Genomic DNA, 24,334 nt, shown 5'->3' with positions numbered 1-24,334 from the left:
TGCTTTCGCTACTTTGCGCTTCGAAATGTGATGTTACTTTAAGTATACAATTCATTATGTTCGATTTATTTGCGATGATCACACTTCACGCTAGCAAGTTGTTGTTCGATTTGTGTTATCATGTGACATTTCAATTTCATTACATCAGATTTAAATCCTGTGTTGACAGTCGTGCATTGCAAATCCTCATGACTCAATTCTCGTCCTCGCATTGCATTTAAGTTCACATACACATTTGCTTTTCGATTTGCTTGTGATGAATGCATGTTGTTCATAATTGTTGTATGCATCATTGTCCTATCATTTTGTTGCATGTGTGTGTGATATCGTGTTTCGTACCATTTGCGATGTTAAGTTACAACTTGCGCTAAAATTTGCGTCCTCTCGTTAAAGTCTCTGACCTCGCACTAGAACTTGCAACCATGTGTTTCAATTTGCGCCTGTCATTATTTATCAACCATTTCACCATCGATTTCACATCAATACAAACCAAAATCGCTTGATCATTGTTAAATTAATCAAATCATGGTCACTAACCCTACTCGTCACAAGTTCATCTAGGTCACTAACCCTACCCGTCACAAGTTCATCTAGGTCACTAACCCTAAGCATTCGCATATCCTGATAGTCATTCATCTCATCTACATATTCTTTGTACCATAACATTCCACTTGCATTTGAGAAAAACATAAAATCATGGATTCAAAGATATTCATCAGGGAGCATAGTGGAAACCCTAATTCAGGGAGGTTGCATCTGATTCGTTTGGTTCATTGAACGATTCAGTTGTTTGCTTAAGATTCGGGGTTCTGATTCATCGACTAAGATGCATTCAAGATGTTACAATTCATTGTTGGATCTATTATCATTTGGTTGGTCTGGCTTGATTGAATTTCAAGTCGTGGAACTTGGCATGTGTCATTTGGTCTAAGAACATTGAGTTTCTTCAGTCATATCCGTATTCAGTCATGGTGCATTCATGTTCGTAGTTGGTTAAGACCTTGGTTTGTGTTTGGTTCTTTGGATAATAAGTTCACAATGGTCCCAGTTCATCTGTGCGTTGCATTGTCGTCATGCTCCATTTTCGTTTTCCACCAGAAAATACACATTTTTTTACATAAGTTAACTTTTAGTCAACTGTTGACTTTTTGGTCAACCAGTTGACTAAAGTCAACTATCCAACCAAAGTCCTCTTTTATCCATCTTCATATTTTTAAGTCCATTTTCAATTTTGATTCATTTTCACATCATAACCATTTTCTACCTTTGATCATTTCAAACCATAACCCACAACTCATTTTGAAATCATAATCACATGTTTCTCTAAACCATGTTCATCACAAAGCCCATTTCCTTTTATCTTGCTCATTTTTACATTTTTCAAACCATGTGGAACCATGTTCATTATTCACCATTTAAAACATTTCGATCTAAATACATAACCATTTGTTACGCCATTCTTCATTTTAAACCATGTCCATTTTTCACCTTTAAACCATTTTTGTTTTATATAATACATAACCATTTGTTAAGTCATTCTTCATTTTAAACCATCCAAATTTCTAAACATAAACCAATTTCAAAATTAAACATAACCATGACATTAACTCACATTTTCATCTCCATTTGTAAACTAAGCCATACATGTGGAATCCAATTACATAAACCATTAGAAAATAACAAATTTCATCCATTTGAAACAAACATTCAACCAAAATATCAATTTCCATTTCCAAATATATGAACCAATGTCAAACCAATTCCAATTTCAAAGTTACATAACCATTTCAAATTCCAACTTCACACAATGTTAAAATTACATCAAAACTACAAGAATTTCCATACATTGATTCATACATAACCTATTTCCAATTCTACAGAAAGCCAATACAATTTACTCGCATGGGTGTTTCTGATTTCAGTAGTTTGATAAACACAATGAATGCACAAGTTTTGGAAGGGCCCTCTTAGTAACTATAATCATCACTCATGGGAAGTAATATCATGTTTCTTCTAAATGACCAAGTTTCACTACAAGTGAGACCTCTTGTTCTTTAAAGCAAGGTTATCAACAATTATTCGATCCGTTTTGGCATAACTCTTCAAGTGCTTTATCAAGCTCCATAACAACAGCCTGCACAATTGATAACAGAATCAAAACAAATAAAAAGAAAATCTCAAGCCAAACCTGCAAAAAAAAAGAGATAGCATTCTTAACCAACCGATAAGTAACAAACAAACCTCACAAAATCAAAAGGAATTTCTAACCTGACCCTAACAGAATTGGAAACTCCCAATTTCAACTCAAAGACACTTCTCGAATACCACCATTTTTGCTAATTGAACTCCCCTTCAATAAAGCCCCTTCAATATGGGAACCGGGTTCGGTGATTAAGAGTTGGGGCTTCTTGGCCCAGGCATGTTTTTCCTCACCCCATTCGTACACCCTCATCAGTTTAGCACCCCCTAGCCCAATATGTTCTTAATTTAATTTATTAACCCCTCATTAATATTTTGCTTAATGATGATTAATTTATTCAAATCATCTTTTGCTGATTAACATGATGCTGATTGTTTTGGCATGGATTAGATTAATTCATGTTTTTGTTAATTAGGATTAGCATATTTTTCTTTAGGTTAATGGATGATTAGGACTTATGTTTAATTAGTTGATTAGGATTTAGAAATTATGTTTAATCAATTGTTAGATTAGATTTAGTTTCTTAATTTTCCAGAATTAATTCATGATTGATTAACCATGCCATTATTAGGTTTTAGTCACTAGATTTTGATCATTTCATTTTGTGGATTTTGTGTGGATTAATATGGTTGATGGTTGATTTTACCATGATATTCCCATTCGGGTAATTTTCATTTGATTGGACTTTAGTATGTTCACATCCACTAGAATTCCAATTGTATTTTAGATTGTCAATTTCCCGTCTGATTGATTTCGATCCAAATTCATGTTTAGGTAGATTTTAGACATTTAGAATTAATATTCACTTTAATTGTCCATTTAATCGATTTCGTGGGTTTATGATCATATTGTAAATTGAAAATCCCATTTCAATTTAGGTGATGAATACTTTGTATGTCTAATTTCATTTGCCATGATCATAAGATAGATCCTTGATTACTTTTCATTGATTAATCCATTACCTTTCGAATCGATCCTAACCATTGTATGTACTTACATATCGTTGCATCATTCTTACTCATTTAACTTTAACTCATGCTAATTCATTTGTTACCTTGTGTTGCCACATATGACTTGGAGATGCAAGATTCACTCTTAGCTAGACATGCTCCTAACCATTTCATTTTCATTCAATAGCTTTGTATTGTTTGAAGTACCATGTCACTTGTATGCCTTAGGCGTGGTACATTAGTTTAGTAGTTTATAACTTGTATTTTCCTTTCATTCCCTTTCCATTGTATTGTGTGGTCCATCCCCCCATTGTGGGATAAATGTTCTCCCACCCCTTAGTCATGTAATAGCTTAGCTTTATTGCTTTCTAGTTAGTTCACCATACATGTTAATAACCAAGATAAAATACAAAATGATAAACAAAGCACTTCAAAAGAAACAAAAGGTACTTGATTCAACATCAAGTTGTTTTTCCAAATAAAACCCACACCATTACAACGTGAATGCTTGATCCAACGTCAAGCATTCTCCATCCACTCCATATTCTATTCACATCTCTTCTCCATTCTCTTTTCAATCTCATTCTATCTTTCACCTCCATTCTTCACCCACTCTTTTCATAATAAGTTCAAACGCTTGATTCAACGTCAAGTTCCTTTTTTAAAACCATTTCCATAACAAATTCGAATACAAATAGGGTGTACGTGTTTGTACACATCATTCAAGTAATTGGGTTGTCGGCCGTACCTAGCCTGAGGACCCGACACTTGACTTTCCCCCTTAAAACATCTAATAATTCAAATAAGTTAGATCTAGGTGCTATGAGGATGAAAAAGAATAGTTAGGACTTCATTATTCTCTCAATTCCCAAGTACTTTGATCGTTGACCATACTTAGTTAATGGTTGAATACTTGTCGCCCTCTAAGTTCCAATGATTAGACTTACCAAATTCCTTTCATAATCAAATCTCTTTTTCTGATGAAAAAGAGTGGTTAGGACAATATTGTCCTCTCAACTCTCGAGTTATTGGACCGTTGACTGTATCTAGCAAAGGGTCTAATGCTTGTCTCCATGCATAAAATCGACCCAACAAATCAAATCATCTTTTGCCTTAGTGCACTCTCATAAAAACCTTTCAATAAGAATGTGTTACTTCAGTTCTACCATGAACGAAGCTTAAGCCTCCATGTGTGAGCAAGTAATGTTTAACTGCTAGAGTGCAAACCAAGCGTCTCCACTTTACCGCAAACAGACAAATATTTTCCCCTCCCATTACAGAGTATACAAGCAAGTGAACAGTAGCGTGCGAACATCAATATTGTTCAGTAAAAACAACCAAACAAATACGTCATTTTTTAGTCGAACTACGAATCTCTGACTTCCCTATTGCACGTATAGGGATACGTAGGTACGAGGGCCCAAATCCTTGGAGAGCATACTAAATTAAAACTTATTTTCTCCCCATCTTATTCTCTTATCTCATTCCCGATAGCAAGCAATTTACAGATAAATAAATATCCATACGCATTTGATACGAGCAAGTGGTTCCCATGGAGTACCATGGATGTGAGGGGTGATAATACCTTCCTCTTGCATAAACGACTTCCGAACCGCTCTTGGCTGCGAGACCGTTTCTCTCATTTGGGGTTTTATCTCTATTTTCCCTTTCCTTTGGAATAAATAAAATTCAGTGGCGACTCTGTATTTTTCGCTGCGCTTCAGCTGGCGACTCTGTTGGGGACAATATGGAGTTCCCATAAGCGAGTCAAGCCTAGCTTGCCTGTATCCTTTTCCTTGGATGTTTACTTCTTTATCGTTTTCTTTAGTTATCCATTCCTGTTATGTATATTCCTGTTATATGTATCTTGTTTTGATATTATGGGGTTAGATCTAATGTTTGAGTGAGAAGCCCAATACACATGCTTAGAGAGTGTACATAAAATAGGAGGGACTTCGTGTTGACATATCGGACGTAGTTGTCTTGAGAGGGAGGCACGAACATCCCACTTGGAATAAATTCTTTTTTGGAGTTTTGCTGGCACTTGAGTCACGTTAGCATTGACAATCATTCTTCCAAAGAGAGTCCATGACTCCGAGGACCTTAGATAACCCATGGCTTTCGAAGTTGGGGGAAACCTCAATTAAAGGAGATCATCCTGAAGGTATTGTTAACTCAGAAGTTTCCTTGTGGCGATAACAATGCTTTCGCCTCATGATCCGTGAATCTAAGCATCTTCATAAGTCTTAGTACTCACCTTGTGAGGGGACATGGTTGTTTCTTGCAGGGAAATAAACCTTCAACCTACCTTGATCTTCACAATCAGATTGTCCAAGACGATGTGAACCCTTAGATCCATGATGTTGCATGCCATTTCATCACATCATTCAGCATATGCATTCCTTTGGGAACATAAAAACATGTTGCATTCATAATTGCATTTCATCAGACCTATTCAAGAAGACTCACTATTGTTTGGCCTTTGTCCAGAACCTGCTACAGTCAAGCTGACTTCCCGACATTCATACAACACGCGTCGTAATCAAAAGCTTCTCATGGATCAGTGGGAGCAAAATCAAGCTGTTATGAGGGAAGATATGACCGTCGTGAAAGCCCAGATGGGTCAACTTGTTGAATCCATACAAGCGTTGGCTAGAGGACAAGAGGAAATGTGCCATGCCAATCTGAGAGCCACCGCTGCCAACCCTCCCGTTATGACAATACCAGTGGATCCCTTTGGAGGAGCTGGTACTCCTATTGTAACTCAACCGCCTCCCGAGAGAGTCCCAGTGTATCAAAATGTTGCTCAGACATTCAACATCCCTGTCAATGGGAGAGCTCAACCTGAGATGGACGATCATCAGGATGCTTTCTTCACTACAAGGGCTAACTCAGTATATGATGTTTTTGGTCCTTCTCCGGCTGACTTCGAATGAAGATTTCGTATGATGGAGGACAAACTAAAGGCAATAGAAGGTCCTGATACCTTTGGGTTAGATGTTGCCGATATGTGCCTAGTGCAAGGTGTGAAGATTCCTCCAAAGTTCAAGGTTCCAAACTTTGAAAAGTATCAAGGGATCACATGTCCTAAGACTCACATCCGAGCATTTTGCAGAAAGATGGTTGCTTACTCTGACGATGAAAAACTCTTAATGCACTTTTTCCAGGATAGTCTTATTGGGGCTTTTCTGGAATGGTATATGCAGCTTGAGCACACACATATACGAACCTGGAGGGAACTTGCTGAAGCCTTCCTAAAGCATTATCAGTATAATTCAGACATGGCTCCCAATCGTACTCAACTCCAAAGCCTTGCTCAGAAGCCAGACGAATCATTCAAAGAATACGCCCAACGGTGGAGAGACCCAGCTGCTAGGGTCCAACCCCCTCATCTTGAAAGAGAATTAATAGACATGTTCATGAACACCCTTCAAGGGTCATACCTTGATAGGATGATTGGAAGCACTACCTCAGGATTCTCAAACCTGGTCACTGCTGGCGAACGAATTGAGAACAGCATAAAAATCGGCAAGATACAAGATTCAGCATCTGCGGCTAGTGGAGCAAAGAAATCCCATTCTGGATTCCCCAAAAAAAAGGAAGGGGAGGCCAATGCTGCCATGATAACCAAAAGAGAAGCTGGAGCCTACCAAATTCCATACTATCCGGTGGCAGCAGTAGCACCTAATCCGTATCAGTAGTCGACATATGTTATCCCAACTGGTCCTCTAGCAAGGCAATATCAGCAACCTTACGCTCCTCAGTAACATATTGCTTCGCAACAGCAGAACTACTATCAACAGGGTAGAAAGAGGCCAAAGAGGCCTCCCAGAAGGTTTGATCCAGTTCCCATGCCTTATGATCAACTGCTAACTTATCTGCTCAAGAGCTCATTGGTTCAGCTAAGAGAAGCTAAGGCTCCTCCAGTACCTCTCCCGCACGGGTATGACATGAACGTTAGCTGTGAGTATAACTCTAGGATGCCAGGGCACTCGATCAAGAATTGTAATATCTTCAAGCATAAAGTACAAGACTTGATCGACTCAAAAGTTATATCGTTCACGCCAGTTGTTCCAAATGTCATGAACAACCCCGCGCAGGCCAGTACATCTGTAGCGTCATAGTCAGAGTGGTGGTAGATCTAAAGCAGTTGTATCTATGGGACTGCTCCATCAGCTTCTGCCATAAGCGAGACCCCAAGTTGTGGGAAGAATAAGGCTGATCACTCCAGCAATCATTAGTTGTTCAATCATTTTTCATGTGTGATTTTTCTTGTTTGTCATTTGTAGATATTCACTTCTAATAAACTCGTTTGTTTTGAATAATAACGACATTGAAATAAATATGCATTGTTTTGAATAAATCCATTCGTGTCCACTCATATTTTCCATCGATATCAAACTTTTGTTAAACAAAATCAAAAGGAGAATGATGAAACTAAAAACACGATATCATTGCACATACGCTTGTGAATAGAAGCTTGTTGATGATGTAAGGAATTATTTCAAATCCCTAAACACCGGAGTTATAAGGAAGTTAATCCCTAGTTAACCCCTTCGAGCCAAGGAGTAGGAGTTTCTTTCTGAATATAAAACCCTCAATCCTAACCCGGGGTAGGGTAGTCGACAGTTAGTTTGACTAGGCGTTCAAACTTCTAAAGAGGAGTGTCCTATCTGAGGATCAACCATATCTTATCCCTCACAAGAGGTCGGAAACAATAAGTCCACATTGGTTGTCCCTCACCCACAGAGACACGAGGCAGTCACAACCCGTCCAATCAATCGAACAAATGTCACACGATTTCTTTCATCAAAGAAAGATCAAAAGAAAAGAAATGAAAGCCTACTAAGTCGAAGCTTGAGAACAAGTGACTTAGGCAAAAATTAGGGCATCCCTGTGGATTGAAAATCAGAGTAATCCAACAAAAATAAGGAAATGAAATAACGAATCAAACAAAGAGGAATCATAAGAAAATCCTCAGCAAGAACAAAATCGTGTGGCTACAAACCAAACAGAAGGTGCGTGACTGCCACTCTAAAAACCTCATGGGTCCATTTTCACTCCCCAAATACCTTTTGGAATACTAGCGCTTGTATCGAACTAGCTGGATGTAGGACTGAAGAACATCATGAAGAGCGCGTGGGTTAGAATAGGTTTCGAGCCTTACATCCTTTCCTTCTGAAACCGTGAACCAGGCCATGTTACAACCCTCAAAAGACCTAATTGAAGCAGGGTTTAGTTCAAAAGCATACTATAGTCAGTATAATCATGTTAAAATTGACTCCTTAATGATTTGCTTATCATTTTTGTTGGTATCGATATGAAATTCTCATTAGTGATTCATTCACTATATGTCATAATTCCAGTGAACAAAATGGGATTTCAAAACTAGCATAAACATGACATTTGCACTATCGTTTCCAAAATGAACTTGTCTTACTCGTGAATGAACATTTGACATACAAAAATCTTCTACAATGAACATGAATTGAGGAACTTAATGATTCAAAAGTGCAGAACGCCTGAGACCTCCGTTGAGCAGGGGTAAGCCACTTATTTTGGTCATACTAGAGCAGAATGTTTAAAGACTCTGTTGAGCTAAAGACAAGATCTCTAAAAGATCCAATTGATCAGAGGCAGTCATGTCGATAAATCTCTACAAGATCCAGTCAATCAGAAGTAATCACGTTAAGATTCAATAAATCTCTATGAAGCCAGTCAGACTGGGGAATTCCCTCAAAGATCAGTCAACTAGAGGCAAAGTTTCTTCAAGGCTCACACTGGGGCAGTGTAACACCCCAAAATTTGCCCTCCTCATTCATGCATTCATTTAGCATTTCATATTGCATTTCATCATGTCAATCAGAATTAGATCCAAGAAACTTTTTTTCTTTTTTTTTTTAAAAAAAAAAAATAAACGAAAAAATAAACGAAAAAATAAAAAAAAATAAAAAAAATATTTTTTTACAAAAAAAAAATAATAATAAAAATAATAATAAAAAAATAAATAAAATATAATAGAAAAAACTTGGACTTGGACCTCTCTCATTTGAGCCCACAAAGCCATGAAAATCAGGTTATAAAAGAGGGAGATCAGACAGAAAAAGGAAGAGAAGCAAAATACTCTGAGGTTTCCTTGAAACAAAACCCTGGACAAAACCTGGAGAGGAACCTGACAGAGAACTCAGAGCAACCCCCAGGCAGCTCTGAAAAATTCAATCTGACTCACACACTTTCATCTCACGCAAACCCTAACATTTCAACCGGTCTCTCCCATCAGGTTTGCCTCATTCCCATAATTTTATGCTCTTAATTTGGATCATCTGAATGTATGAGGTATGATGGATGAATTTTATTATGTTTTCGCCCACGGGTTTAATTATGCATGAATGGGTGAAACCTATGCCTTGAATGTTTAATCACATGATTTCTGAAATGTATGCCACAGGGTTTGAGGTTTCTGAAACCATACTGCCATGAAAAACAGGGTTTGAGGTTTCTGAAACCCTTTTATTGACTGTTTATCCAGGGAAAACAAACTGCTTATCGATGGTTTGCTAACCCTTCCCACTTTTTTTGTGGGCTACACCTTGGAGGTTCATTCCAATTACCTGTATCTGACTCACCTTTCTTTAATGGCATTAGCTTGGGAGATCCCTGGGTTTCTTACTCCTTTAATTGCTGTTACTTCGGATCTTTATCCGTGTGGTACTTTTAGCTCTTTTCCGCATTTTATCGCTTTCTTAGCTGGAAGACCTCGATAGGAGGCATTTGTTTTCTTTTGTTTATTTACTTCTGAGCCCCTTGTTGGCACATTTACTTTATACATGTTTGTTTTGTATGTGTTCGTATCCCTGCAGGTAGCGCGGTTCCTTCGTCAAGGACTGCCTTTTTGCCCTTGAGCATCCCAAACCCTAAAACCCAAAGCAACACGTTAACTCCTTCTACTACAGGCGAGTAAGTCTCCAAAGGTCGAGCATCCGGTAGATTGCGTAGTGACGTCGTTCGTCCAAAACCCAATCCATAACCCCGTAGTTAGCCGAACTACGTCTTGCTCTGATTCTCATTCCAGATGAGATACGTAGGCATAAGACACGATGTCTTAGCGAGCACACATCCCCCCAACCCATAGGTCAGCCGAGCTACGAAGACTCATATTCAGATGAGATACGTATGCAGTGGATGCGACATCCGCGCGAGTCATTTTCATTTAACCCCCTTTTTTAGTAAATAACGCACAAGATAAACTCACACCCTTTAGACAAGAACTACAAAAGTGGATCCCGTAGAGTACTACGGATGCGTAGGGGTGCTAATACCTTCCCTTCGCATAACCGACTCCCGAACCCAAGATTTGGTTGCGAGACCCCGTCTTGTCCTTTCCTTTTTTCAGGTTTACTTCGAGCGTTTCCTTTCCCTCCTTTGGGATGAATAACGCACGGTGGCGACTCTTCTGTCATTTTCTTTCGCCGGTTGTTTTTTCGCGCACTGTATTTTTCAGGTTGCTACAGCTGGCGACTCTGCTAGGGACACTAAGAAGTTGACCTCTTGCTGGTCCATCTTCCCTAAGCGAGTCCCTCCTAGCTTGTGTGATTTCTTGTTTATTGGGTGTTCATGCTTTTGTACATTTATTTGCTTACCTGCTTGCATGCATCTGTTGTATCTGTTGGATCTGTTTGTTTGTTTGTTGGGATGGGGTGTTCTATGAGAGATAAGTCCATTACCTAGGCTTGAGTGTACACACAGGTTTTAGAGTGGATAATCATGACGCTTGCGTGGCGTGTTGCTACGTTAAGTCGTTCGTGAAGAACCACACCCAGACGAGGTTTCTTTTGGATATATTATGTCTTACGGGTGTTCCGTAACGGCAGGATGTTCCTCTAGAAATCGTCGACTCTGGTGACCATTTCCCGAGAACTCAGTCGAGGCCTCTCCTCCGAGACGTGATTATGTTAGCTCTGGTGGGCGCATTCTCGCTGCTCAATCCGAGGATCCCGAGACTGGGAACTTGCTATTAGGATGTCCTGTTGAGGGGAGTCAATGGAGGTCTTTTGTCCCGTAATAATACCAAACCTTCAGTGGTAAACGTATTATTCGCGACTGAAGGGCTGAAGCTGACGAACTTATGTTCTTAGAACCTACCAGTGAGGGGCGGGCTAAATTCAGGAAACCTTAACCTCCAACCAACCCGGTTTTCTGGGGAAGAGTTTTGGTCTTGTATTATATTCCTCAGTGAATTTCTCTCCAGGTAATGCAACCTGACAGATGTTCAAGCGTATCCATCAATTCTGATTGACATGCCTTTGCATTGCATAACATCATCTGCATATTTGCATCTAACATCTCATGCTTATTCATTTGCAGGGTATTCCTTTTCAAAACGGGGGTGCCTTAAAACTGAACAAGCAGTGCGTCGCATACCATGCATATTAACCCTTGTCTGTTTTGCAGGTGTCACCATAGTGTCTAATGTTTGTTCCCTGAATCAGGAAGTTATTGGTCCCAAGCGAGTCCACAGGTACCCGACAAAGGAAAATCGTCCACAGCTAGCGATGGACCAAGTACAGAAAGAGCTGGCTGATATGCGTGAAAGGATGGATCAGTTCATGACATTGATGACTGGTATGGCAGAAGGCCAGGAAAAGCTGAGGGAATTGGTTGAGCAACCGAGACCCGATCCGGAGGTGGAGATACCAAATGCTGAGGGAAAACCTGGTAACCCTGGGAACGCTGATAACCCTGTGAACACTGGTAACGCGGGTAACGCAAATGCTGATGGAAACCCGGGTAATGTTGGCAACACAGGGAATGTTGGAAATGGTATTGGCGGAAGGTACAATGTGAATCAAGGAATTCGAATTAACGGGCGCCCCATTACTGAAGATTATCAGTATGATCAATTTTCTTTGCACGACGAGGCCCTCGAGACCACTCGCCGTATGGATGAGCTTGCTGAGAAGCTCAAATCTTGGAGTCTCAAAATTCCTTAGGCTTTGATGTCACAAATCTTGGTCTGGTTCAGGGAGTAAGGATTCCTCACAAGTTCAAACCCCCTACTTTTGAGAAATACAACGGGGCTTCTTGCCCACGCACTCATCTCCAATCTTATTTGGGAAGGTTGGGAGCTCACACGGAAGATGAAAAGCTGTGGATGTACTATTTTGAAGACAGTCTAACTGGAGCTTCTCGTGAATGGTATTCTCATTTGTCTCGTACTACCATCAAGAGCTGGAAAGACTTGGCAGAGGCTTTTGTCAAGAAATATCAATACAACTTGAACATGGCTCCAAATCGGACCTTGTTGCAAGGTATGTCCCAGACTGCCAAGGAGACCTTTAGAGAATATGCTCAGCGTTGGAGACAGATTGCTGCGTCCGTCCAACCCCCTATGTCTGAAAGGGAGATGGCGGACATGTTCATGAACACTCTTCAAGGCAATTATATTGAGAGATTGGCTGCTTGCCCGTCAATCAGCTTTGCAGAGATAGTAATTGCTGGAGAAAGAATCGAGAGTCTGTTGAAGATGGGCCGAATTCAAGACAATAGTGTTTCCAACCCATCAGGTCCCAAGAGACTGTTTGCTGGTAACGGTCAGCGAAGAAAAGAAGGCGAGGCAAGCGTTGTGTATACCGGCAGAAGCATGGGTAGAGGACGCCCTAATTATTATCAAGATCAAGTGGCCGCAGTCACTATTCCAACACCTGTTCCTCAACCGTAATATCATCCGCAACAACAACCCAGGTACAACAATCAACAACAAGGAGGTAATCTGGGTCAGCATAGACACTATCAACAACGTCCAAGGCAGACGGACCGGGTCATCGAGCCAATCCCAATGCCTTATTCAGTATTACTTCCCAAGCTGATTGACATGAATCTGGTTACGTTGAGAACTCTGGCCCCATCAATCGATCCCAATAATTTTCCTAGAGATTATGATGTCAACGCCAGATGTGCTTTTCACTCCAACGCACCTGGCCATACTACAGATAATTGCAAGGCTCTCCAGTTAAAGGTACAAGATTCGAGAGATGCCCAGGCTATCAATTTTGCTCCGGTGCCTAATGTTATCCAGAACCCGATGCCGGCTCACGGCGGGCAGAGGATTAATGCTGTTGATAGTGGGGAAACTTTGAATTTGGTTTCTAATGTGACTAAGGTGAAGACTTCGCTATCGGTGGTTAAAGACCGACTTCTGAAAGGACAGATTTTCCCGGGCTGTGGGGAAGAATGCAGAAATTGTCAAGTTGCCGAAAACGGATGTCACAGTTTGAGAAGGGGTATTCAGCAACTGATAGATGAAGGTTGTCTTCAGTTCGATCAGGCCCGTCCAGTGAAGAATGATGTATCGGCGGTGACGTTTTATTTCACTCCTGAAGAAATATATGTTCTCGAGAAGCTCGCTCCGACAACAATATATTTCCCAGAAAGTACAGAACCAGCAGCGGTGAACATCGAAAGTTCGGCACCAGTTGCAATTTACTCTGACAGCCCTCAACCGACTTTGGTTGGTCCGATCACCATCACAATACCAGGACCCGTTCCGTATGAGAAAGACAGTGCTATCCTGTGGCACTATGGGGCTGATATCTACTGTCAGGGGCAGAAAGTTAACGAAGAAGACATTGACATTGGTAGCTCCGCTGTAGACAATGTTGGAGGGGTTGGTGGCTTCACTCGCAGTGGACGCCTATTTGCACCATCAACATTACGCGCGAATACTGAAGCCGAGGCAGCTGCCAAGGCTAAAGGGAAACAGATGGCCGCCGAAGAGGTTACTACTGAGGAAGATCCTCCTAAGACCGCATTCGAGAAGGAAGTGGATGAGTTTATGAGGATTATCAAGAAAAGTGACTACAAGGTAGTCGACCAGCTAAATCAGACACCCTCAAAGATCTCCATTCTCTCACTATTGATGTGCTCCGAGGCGCACAGAGCAGCCTTGTTGAAAGTACTGAATATGGCCTATGTTCCACTAGAGATAACCGTTAACCTGCTGGAGTCGGTAGTTTCCAATGTAAACGCTAGCCGGGGGCTAGGTTTCACCGATAATGACCTGACATCTGAGGGCAGGAATCACAATAAAGCCTTGCATATCACAATGGAGTGCAAAGGGGTGATGCTTTCCCATGTTTTGGTTGATACAGGCTCTTCTCTGAATGTTCTTCCAAAGAAAGCCTTAATGAAGTTGGATTGCGATGACACCATCCTGAGGCCAAGTAACTTAGTTGTGAGGGCTTTTGATGGCTCTAAGAGAGCTGTCTTTGGCGAAGTTGAGTTGCCAGTTAAGATTGGACCGCAGGTGTTCAAGAGCACCTTTTATGTGATGGATATCCAGCCTGCCTACAGCTGTCTGCTAGGTCGGCCTTGGATTCATGTTGCCGGTGCTGTTACTTCTACCCTCCACCAGAAGCTCAAATATGAACTAGAAGGTCAGGTCGTCACTGTCTGTGGTGAAGAGGATATTTTTGTTAGCCACCTGTCTACATTTAAGTATGTAGAGATGGACGGCGAGATGCACGAGATGCTGTGTCAGGGCTTCGAAGCCATAAACATCAATGAGGTCGCGCCCGAAGCTGTCTTTTCACCTGAGCTTGAGAAGGTCGGGACTTCTATCTCTTCATATAAGCAAGTTGTCGAAGTGGTTAAAGCTGGTGATGCCCAAGGATGGAGCAAATTTGTGGAGCCAGTCATCAAAGAAGACAAGTTTGGATTGGGGTATGCTCCGGGATCTCAGAAGAATGAAACTGGTACTCTCTCCAGCGGGGGTTTGGTTTCTCCCCACATCGTCAATGCTGCAGATGAAGACAAGGCTGACAGCGACTGTGACTTAGATAGCTGGATTCGCCCGTGTGTCCCGGGAGAAAAGCTCAACAATTGGTCGTCTGAAAAAACCGTCTGGGTTACTCTACTGAAAGAGTGATTTTTATTGTTTTCCTTTATTACATGCATAATAAAGTCTTACACTTTGCCCAAGGTGTAACGGCTTATTTGTAGGGCCATCCATTTAGTTACATTTCGCAATTATTTTTATCATCAATAAAGGACGGCTTTTGCAAACAATTTTGTGTTCTCTTTCTTTCAGTTTTTTTCTACTTTTACAAAAAAAATGGCAATGTTTCTTTTTTCGTTTTTTCTTTCTTTCCAAAAAAAAATCTCTCATTCTAAGGTAAAGCATGATCCTCCATCATGCAGAGCGGACCACCCGGATCTCACTACTAACGACACTGCTATGGCCAAGTATGACTTCAACAATCCTATCTATTAAGCCGAAGAAGGGGTTGAGGAAGATTGTGAATTGCCTGAAGGGTTAGCCATATTGTTGAAACAGGAGGACCGAGCTATTACACCTTATCAGGAGGTGATTGAGACCGTCAACATCGGTACCGCAGACGACAAGAAAGAGATCAAGATCGGGGCAAGTCTACAGGCCGAGAGGAAAGACCGTTGATCATGTACTTGACTGTGTTAGAAAGGTCAATGGGTTGTGTGCTCGGTCAGCATGACGAGTCAGGTCGAAAAGAGCATGCAATATACTACCTTAGCAAAAGTTTACCGACTGTGAACAAAGATACTCATTGCTCGAGAAAACTTGTCGCGCTTTGGCATGGGCTGCTCGCCGACTAAGACAGTATATGTTGACTCACACGACTCTATTGATATCAAAAAGGGATCCAGTCAAGTATATTTTTGAAAAGCCAGCACTTACCGGAAAGGTTACTAGGTGACAAATGATACTGACAGAGTATGACATCCAATACACTTCACAAAAAGCCATCAAGGGAAGTGTCTTGTCAGACTATCTTGCAGAGCAACCGATTGATGATTACCAACCTATGAGGTTTGACTTTCCTGATGAGGACATCATGTTTCTCAAATCGAAAGATTGAGAGGAACCACTCCCGGAGGAGGGGCCTGACCCTGAATCCAAATGGGTTATGATGTTTGATGGGGCGGTCCACGTCAATGGTCGCGGAGTTGGTGTAGTGTTGATCACACCGGAAGGGGGTTCATATGCCATTTGGTGCCAGAATAACTTTTCCCTGCACCAACAATGAAGCCGAATATGAAGCTTGTATCCTAAGACTTGAGGAAGCCGTTAATATACAGATTAAAACCCTGGATGTATACGGGGATTCAGCTTTGGTCATCAATCAAACCAACGGGAAATGGTATACACCTCAGCCTCATCTGGCTCCTTACAGAGGCTACACGAGAAGATTGTTGACTTTCTTTTGAAGAAAACAAATTTGTTGATGCTTTGCTTACCTTGTCTTCGATGATTAAGGTGATATGCTGGAACTACGTACCCAGAATTGACGTATCTCGGTCAGAGACGAATGAAGAAAGCATTTGGTCAGAAAGTGCGCCCTCGGGGGTATCAAGTCGGTGAGTTGGTACTCAAAAGATTTCTTCCTCCCAACACAGATCACATGGGCAAATGGACACCGAACTATGAGGGTCCGTACGTGGTTAAAAGGATTTTCTATGGCGGAGCTTTGATGCTAACAACCATGGATGGCGAAGGATTCCCATCCCCTATTAACTCAGACGCAGTTAAAAAAAAATTACTTCGCATAAAATAGACCCGCTGGACGATAAAAAGAATAGTCCAGGCAAAAAAAAAGGCATCCCGACGAACCAAAAAAAAGAGAATAAAGAGGTTCGGGCAAAAATTAGGGATATAAAAAAGAGTACACCCGGTGAGTCGAAAACCCAAAAGGGCGGCTCAGGCAAAAATGGGTATCCCGGTGGATTGAAAACCCGAAAAAGGGGGCGATCCAGGCAAAAGTTAGGGAATAAGCGAATGACTGTGATCTGAGTTCATCAGTGTTATATCACCATTTCATTCAATCCGGCAATCTTCGAAGGTTAAAGATCGACTAATCATCCACTTCAGAAAGCAAGATGAGCAGAGCGTCTTGAGGACATACGAGCCATAGCAGAGTCGAAACTCGGTGGGGGCCCGTATCCCCATTGCCATTAGGATAGTTCTCTTTTTATAGCGATCACCTCTTTTCAGGGATCAGCTTCCTGATACCCTCGCCTATTCCTGGCACAAATTTTCTCCCCAGTAAGAGTCGAATAATTCAGTTAAAGAGCCTCTTTATTTTTCATTTATCAGTTTGTTTGCAAAAATGTTCGAATTTTTGATAAAACATATTGCATATGAACATAATGGTGGTTTTTGCAGATGATTTGCACATGAAAACATTTAAAATTGCTTTGAATGTGCTTAATCCCGGACGGTGAATTCAAACCGAGTAATTCCCCCGAGGCATACGTGTATTTTTGGTTGCAGGTCACAGGAACCGGATGCCAAGTCATGAATCCTCATCCCCAAGCGGTTGACAAAGTCTCTCCTCAACAGAGCATGTTCCCCAGCAGAGTTGACAGTATCCAGACTATATATCCCCATCGGAGTTGACAGTGTCAGACTGTATCTTCCTAGCAACAGCGGAGTGGTTGCATAACCAACAGATGAGAGGGTGGTGTTCCCAGTGTTCATCTCATTCCCCAGCAGATTATTTTTAACAGATTTGTTAATCCCCAGCTTGAGGGCGATTAGCAAGTTCATATCCCCAGCAAAGGTCGTTTCCTACGACATTTCCCCAGGAAGTGTTTTCCCCACAGACTCTCCTCACAGAGCCTCGCCGAACAAAGTTTCCATAGTTGATACTCCCCCCGCAAGGTCAACTTTTCAAGCAGCCAATTTATTTTTGGTGGCTCATTGGTCCCGGCAGACGGATCATTCCCCACAGAGCATTCAAGGATTGATACAGCGATCTGTTCCCTACCAGAGTTTGCTTCCCCAAGCAGATTTCTTTTTACTCCATGCATAACATTTGCATTTGCATGCATATCATATCAAGCATACACATAAGCTGATAAACAGGTTCTTCCAAGCAGACTGAAGAATTACTTTACAACCAAGGTCATGAGATCCAGCCAGAGGATCAAGCATGAGCGATCCAGCCTGAGGGTCGTTTTGAAGATTCAGCCTGAGAATCGTTTTCCAGTGATCCAGCCTGAGGGTCATTTCGAAGATTCAGCCTGAGAATCGTGTTCCAGTGTTCCGGCCTGAGGTTCATTTTGAAGATTCAGCCTGAGAATCGTGTTCCAGTGATCCAGCCTGAGGGTCATTTCGAAGATTCAGCCTGAGAATCGTGTTTCAGTAAGCCAGCCTAAGGCTCAATTTGAAGATTCCCCAGTGAAGTCGTCTACAAGCTTTATTTCCCCAGCAAGCCCAAGTCTAATTGAGGAGTCGTTACAACATGTTCTAGCCCGAAGAATATGTACGAAGCCCAAAAGTGGAATATTCTCGAAGCTGCATATCTAATATAAAGGTTGGGTGTAGATTTCAAAAGAGGGTCAACCAGCGCATGCCTCAGATGCGGGATCCTAATGATGGGAATTTATCATCAAAACAATCCAGATCTAGCCAGAAGATCGAAGTCAAGTCTAGCCCGAAGACCGGAAATAGATTCAGCCAGAGAATCGAAACAATTCAGATCTAGCCAGAAGATCGAAGTAGATTCAGCCAGAGAATCAAAGAAAATAGATTCAGCCAGAGAATCGAAACAAAGGAGATCTAGCCAGAAGATCGAAGAAGATCTAGCCAGAAGATCGAAGTCAGGTCTAGCCCGAAGACCGGAAATAGATTCAGCCAGAGAATCGAAACAATTCAGATCTAGCCAGAAGATCGAAGTAGATTCAGCCAGAGAATCAAAGGAAATAGATTCAGCCAGAGAATCGAAACGAAGGAGATCTAGCCAGAAGATCGAAGAAGATCTAGCCAGAAGATCAAAATCGTATCCAGCCCGAGGATCAAAATTAATATCCAACCAGAGGACTAAATTGAGTATAGGTTCAGCCAGAGGATCGAAACTCCAGATTAAGCCAGAAGACTGATTCAGATCCAGCCAGAGGATCGGAAGAAAAATAAACAGTGCAGTGTATTTCCGCGTTTTTGTGGTGTTCTCGGAGCGCAAATTTTCGGTCTGTCTTTGGTATTCAATCACAGCTCACCCCGTTTGTCTGATAAGCTGTCCGCTTTCATCCTACTCGGGTTAGCTGATGATTGAATAGGGGCAACTGTAACACCCCAAAATTTGCCCTCCTCATTCATGCATTCATTTAGCATTTCATATTGCATTTCATCATGTCAATCAGAATTAGATCCAAGAAACTTTAAAATAAAAAATTTAAAAAAATTTAAAAAAAACGAAAAAAGAAAATATATATATATATATATATATATATATATATATATATATATAATATAATATATATATATATATATATATATATATATATATATATATATATATATATATATATATATATATATATATATATATATATATATATATATATAAAAAATAGAAAAAACTTGGACTTGGACCTCTCTCATTTGAGCCCACAAAGCCATGAAAATCAGGTTATAAAAGAGGGAGATCAGACAGAAAAAGGAAGAGAAGCAAAATACTCTGAGGTTTCCTTGAAACAAAACCCTGGACAAAACCTAGAGAGAAACCTGACAGAGAACTCAGAGCAACCCCCAGGCAGCTCTGAAAAATTCAATCTGACTCACACACTTTCATCTCACGCAAACCCTAACATTTCAACCGGTCTCTCCCATCAGGTTTGCCTCATTCCCATAATTTTATGCTCTTAATTTGGATCATCTGAATGTATGAGGTATGATGGATGAATTTCATTATGTTTTTTCCCACGGGTTTAATTATGCATGAATGGGTGAAACCTATGCCTTGAATGTTTAATCACATGATTTCTGAAATGTATGCCACAGGGTTTGAGGTTTCTGAAACCATACTGTTATCCATGAAAAAAATGCTTATCGTGTTTCACTAACCCTTTTGTTGAGTTTTTGTGAGGGCTCACAGACTCTTGCAGAGATGGTTTGCTTGGTTTTCCCACTTTATTTGTGGGATACCCCCTGGAGGTTCATTCCAATTACCTGTACTAACTCACCTTTCTTTGATGGCATTAGCTTGGGAGATCCCTGGGTTTCTTACTCCTTTAATTGTTGTTACTTCGGATCTTTATCCGTGTGGTACTTTTACCTCTTTTCCGCATTTTATCGCTTTCTTAGCTAGAAGACCTCGATATGAGGCATTTGTTTTCTTTTGTTTATTTACTTCTGAGCCCCTTGTTGGCACATTTACTTTATACATGTTTGTTTTGTATGTGTTCGTATCCCTGCAGGTAGCGCGGTTCCTTCGTCAAGGACTGCCTTTTTGCCCTTGAGCATCCCAAACCCTAAAACCCAAAGCAACACGTTAACTCCTTCTACTACAGACGAGTAAGTCTCCAAAGGTCGAGCATCCGGTAGATTGCGTAGTGACGTCGTTCGTCCAAAACCCAATCCATAACCCCGTAGTTAGCCGAACTACGTCTTGCTCTGATTCTCATTCCAGATGAGATACGTAGGCATAAGACGCGATGTCTTAGCGAGCACACATCCCCCCAACCCATAGGTCAGCCGAGCTACGAAGACTCTGATTCTCATATTCAGATGAGATACGTATGCAGTGGATGCGACATCCGCGCGAGTCATTTTCATTTAACCCCTTTTTTTAGTAAATAACGCACAAGATAAACTCACACCCTTTAGACAAGAACTACAAAAGTGGATCCCGTAGAGTACTACGGATGCGTAGGGGTGCTAATACCTTCCCTTCGCATAACCGACTCCCGAACCCAAGATTTGGTTGCGAGACCCCGTCTTGTCCTTTCCTTTTTTCAGGTTTACTTCGAGCATTTCCTTTCCCTCCTTTGGGATGAATAACGCACGGTGGCGACTCTTCTGTCATTTTCTTTCGCCGGTTGTTTTTTCGCGCACTGTATTTTTCAGGTTACTACAGGCAGGCCACCCCAAGAGCACAAGAAGTCAACCTCTCCAAGATGGTTAACTAGAGGAATGCAGTTCCAAGACACTGGGGCACGTCAGATTTAGAGAATCTATGACGAAGTCGCTTCATAGTTTGTGACTGAGGCAATCCATGCAGATACCCAACAAACCGGAGCAAGTCGAACCAAAGAGAGGAAGGTTCTCTCTCTGTCTATGAAAGCTTTTCAGACCCATCCTGGGGCATCAGAAGGTCCATGTCAGATTCTTCCTCCAGCAATATCAAGAGGTCAGATATCGGGAAGCCATGCGAGGCGTAACCCACATACCCTAAACCAAAAGCCTTGCAACCCAAGCTAATTCTTCTCAATATTCATCACACCGTACCCAAGATTGGGGCATTCGTAAGCCCTCATATCATTGCATAAACCTGTCATGCATAATTCATATAATTCCATTCATCCAGCATAGCATGAAGCTCTCTAACAAGAAAGAAGCAAGCCCAAAACTCTGTTGGCATTATTCCATAGCCCCCGTTGGCATTACAAAATAGAAAATATATGACCTGTTTGTTTGATCCTGGAAGAGCTCCTAGTTGGCAACCCCGATAGAGTTTTTTTCAAAGGCATTCCTTTTTCGCTTACCTATCGTAAGCCTGTGATCTCCCTCAGGGAGATGATTTCATTAAGATAACTCTCCTTTCGTGAGTTTATTTCGTTATTTGGTGCACGAAATCACGTCTCTCCCTCGTTACCTTTCGCACGAGAAAGTTTGTCTCTGTCAAGACTTTGCCTTTTGATTTGTTTCGAAATACCCAATGTAGGTTTGGTGAGTCCCGGGAAGGCTAGCCATGTTTCGAAAACTTCATCCTCGTCGTTGTGCATGTGAGACCCCCTGAGGTTTTTGTGCCTACAACAAAGTTCCCACTTGACATAGCCCGCCAAAGCCCAGATCTTGTTTGGCAAACATCTTAGAAAGTCCAATCCCCATTGGCAAAACCCTTTTTAAACCTAGCTCATGTCAGTGGTGATTCCTATCCCTATCAAAAAACCAATTAAGCAATAAGTAGTGTCTATCACCTTTTTTTTCAATACCCGACGGTATTGATATCCCTTCCCTCGTTAGTATCAATCACTCTTTTTTCAATACCCGTCGGTGTTGATATACCCTTTATCCAACCGCAGAGTTGTAGACAATCACCTTTTTTCAGTTTCAGATGTCATGATGTTGTTACCTCTAACCTCAAAGTTGAGAGACTATCCTACACTCAACCTCAGAGTTGATGTTAATTCCCACTCCAACCTCAGAGTTGTTGCCCCTTCCTTACTTCCAACCCTAGAGTTGTTGTCTTTCTTCGATGTCAGAGTTGTACGTTGCTCATTCCCAACCCCAGAGTTGATGATAACCTCTCTTATTTGCAGCCTCATAGTTGTTTCCCCTCTTTCCAACCGTAGTGTTGTCTCCCTTTCCCAACCTCAGGGTTGTCGCCCCTTTTCCAACTGCAGTGTTGTTGCCCTTTTCCGACCTCAGTGTTGCTGTCCCTTTTCCAACCTCAGTGTTGTCTCCCCTTTCCCAACCTCAGTGTTGTTACCCCTTTTCCAACCTCAGTGTTATCGCTCTTTCCCAACCTCAATGTTGTCGCCCTTTCCCAACCTCTGTGTTGTTGCCCTTTTTTCGACTGTAGTGTTGTCGCCCCCTTTTGCAACCTCAGTGTTGTTTCCCACTCCCCAACCTCAGTGTTGTCTCCCATTATCCAACCTCAGAGTTATTGTCCCTTTTCCAACCGCAGTGTTGTCACCCCTTTTCCAACTGCAGTGTTGTTGCCCATTCTCCAACCGTAGTGTTGTTGCCACCTTTTCAAGCCTTAGAGTTGTTGTTTACCATTTATCTTCCAACCTTAGAGTTGAGTATTTATTTGTTTCCAACTTCGGAGTTGACGTTTACCATTGTTTTCTCCCAGCCTCAGAGTTGAGCAGCTACGACATTTTTCCAACTTCGAAGTTGATGTATCTCTTTTTCTAGCCACAGAGCTGAGTACCTACCTTCTTCCAACCTCAGAGTTGCCACTTATCCTTTCCTACCCCCAGCCTCAGAGTTGAAGGTCTATCTTTTCCAGCCTCAGAGTTGAATGTCTACCTTTTTCCAACCGTGGAATTGACGAACCTTTTATCCCCAACCTCAGAGTTGAATGTCTACCTTTTTCCCAACTTTCGAGTTATTGAACCCTTCCTTGTTACCAGGTCTCAGAGTTGATGTCTATGAATCCAACCTCAGAGTTGACGCCTACCCTTGTTCCCGTCCTTAGAATCGATGTTCATCCCATTATACCCGACCTCAGAGTTGACGATTATCCCTTTTCCCAACCCTAGAGCTGACGTTGATCATAATTTGTTTCCAACCACAGAATTGAGAATATCTGGTTCTACCACAGTCACAATATTAAGGCCAAAGTATTTCAGTCCCCAACAATCAGCGTTGGTCATGTTTTTGTCCCTAACCTTGGATTTGATGACCAACTATCTAATTTCAAACCCCCATATTGTCTTCTCCATAGGAGTCACCTTTCACCCCTTTCCCCCCAATGGAAAATTGCCTCAGTACTTGCTAGAGAGTTTTGGAAAACAAATTGAAAAATTAAAAACGTGTTCATAAAAATACAAAGAGCTTGTTGAAAAAAGAGTTTAATCTCATTGCATTGGCATATTGCATGTGCCACGCATATCTAACTTTTCATAAATATTCGTTTGACCAGATAACATTTAAATCCCCAGCAACAGCCTTGCCCAAAAGCTACTTTGTTCATCCTATATCTTAGTGAAGAATTCCTTCATGACCTATCTTCACATTTCATTTGTCCCGGGTGGGTAAATTTTCTGATATTTTAGTATTTAATCCCCTCCTACCTTGAATGTCTGGAAGTTGTTGCTATCTGTGCATTCAGGTTTGAGAAGATTAAATAGGGGCAACTGTCATACCCCAAAATTCACCCTACCCGTCACAAGTTCATCTAGGTCACTAACCCTAAGCATTCGCATATCCTGATAGTCATTCATCTCATCTACATATTCATTGTACCATAACATTCCACTTGTATTTGAAAAAAACATAAAATCATGGGTTCAAAGATATTCATCAGGGAGCATAGTGGAAACCCTAATTCAGGGAAGTTGCATCTGATTCGTTTGGTTCATTGAACGATTCAGTTGTTTGTTTAAGATTTGGGGTCTGGTTCATCGACTAAGATGCATTCAAGATGTTACAATTTGTTGTTGGATTGATTATCATTTGGTTGGTCTGGCTTGATAGAATTTC

The 24,334-nt window shown here is 41.4% G+C and overlaps 1 protein-coding gene across 1 annotated transcript; it reads left to right on the top strand.

Moving 5' to 3' along the window:
* The first annotated feature begins 6,098 nt into the window (after positions 1 to 6,098).
* Positions 6,099 to 6,851, top strand: LOC127137337 (uncharacterized). Its single transcript, XM_051063808.1, has one exon. It carries the CDS (start codon positions 6,099 to 6,101, stop codon positions 6,849 to 6,851), a length of 753 nt encoding a protein of 250 aa, XP_050919765.1.
* The last annotated feature ends 17,483 nt before the right edge of the window (positions 6,852 to 24,334 follow it).

Source organism: Lathyrus oleraceus, chromosome 4 (assembly GCF_024323335.1).
Source record: "Lathyrus oleraceus cultivar Zhongwan6 chromosome 4, CAAS_Psat_ZW6_1.0, whole genome shotgun sequence".
Classification (NCBI taxonomy): Eukaryota; Viridiplantae; Streptophyta; class Magnoliopsida; order Fabales; family Fabaceae; genus Lathyrus; species Lathyrus oleraceus.
This window is presented reverse-complemented; position numbering and strand designations above follow the sequence as displayed.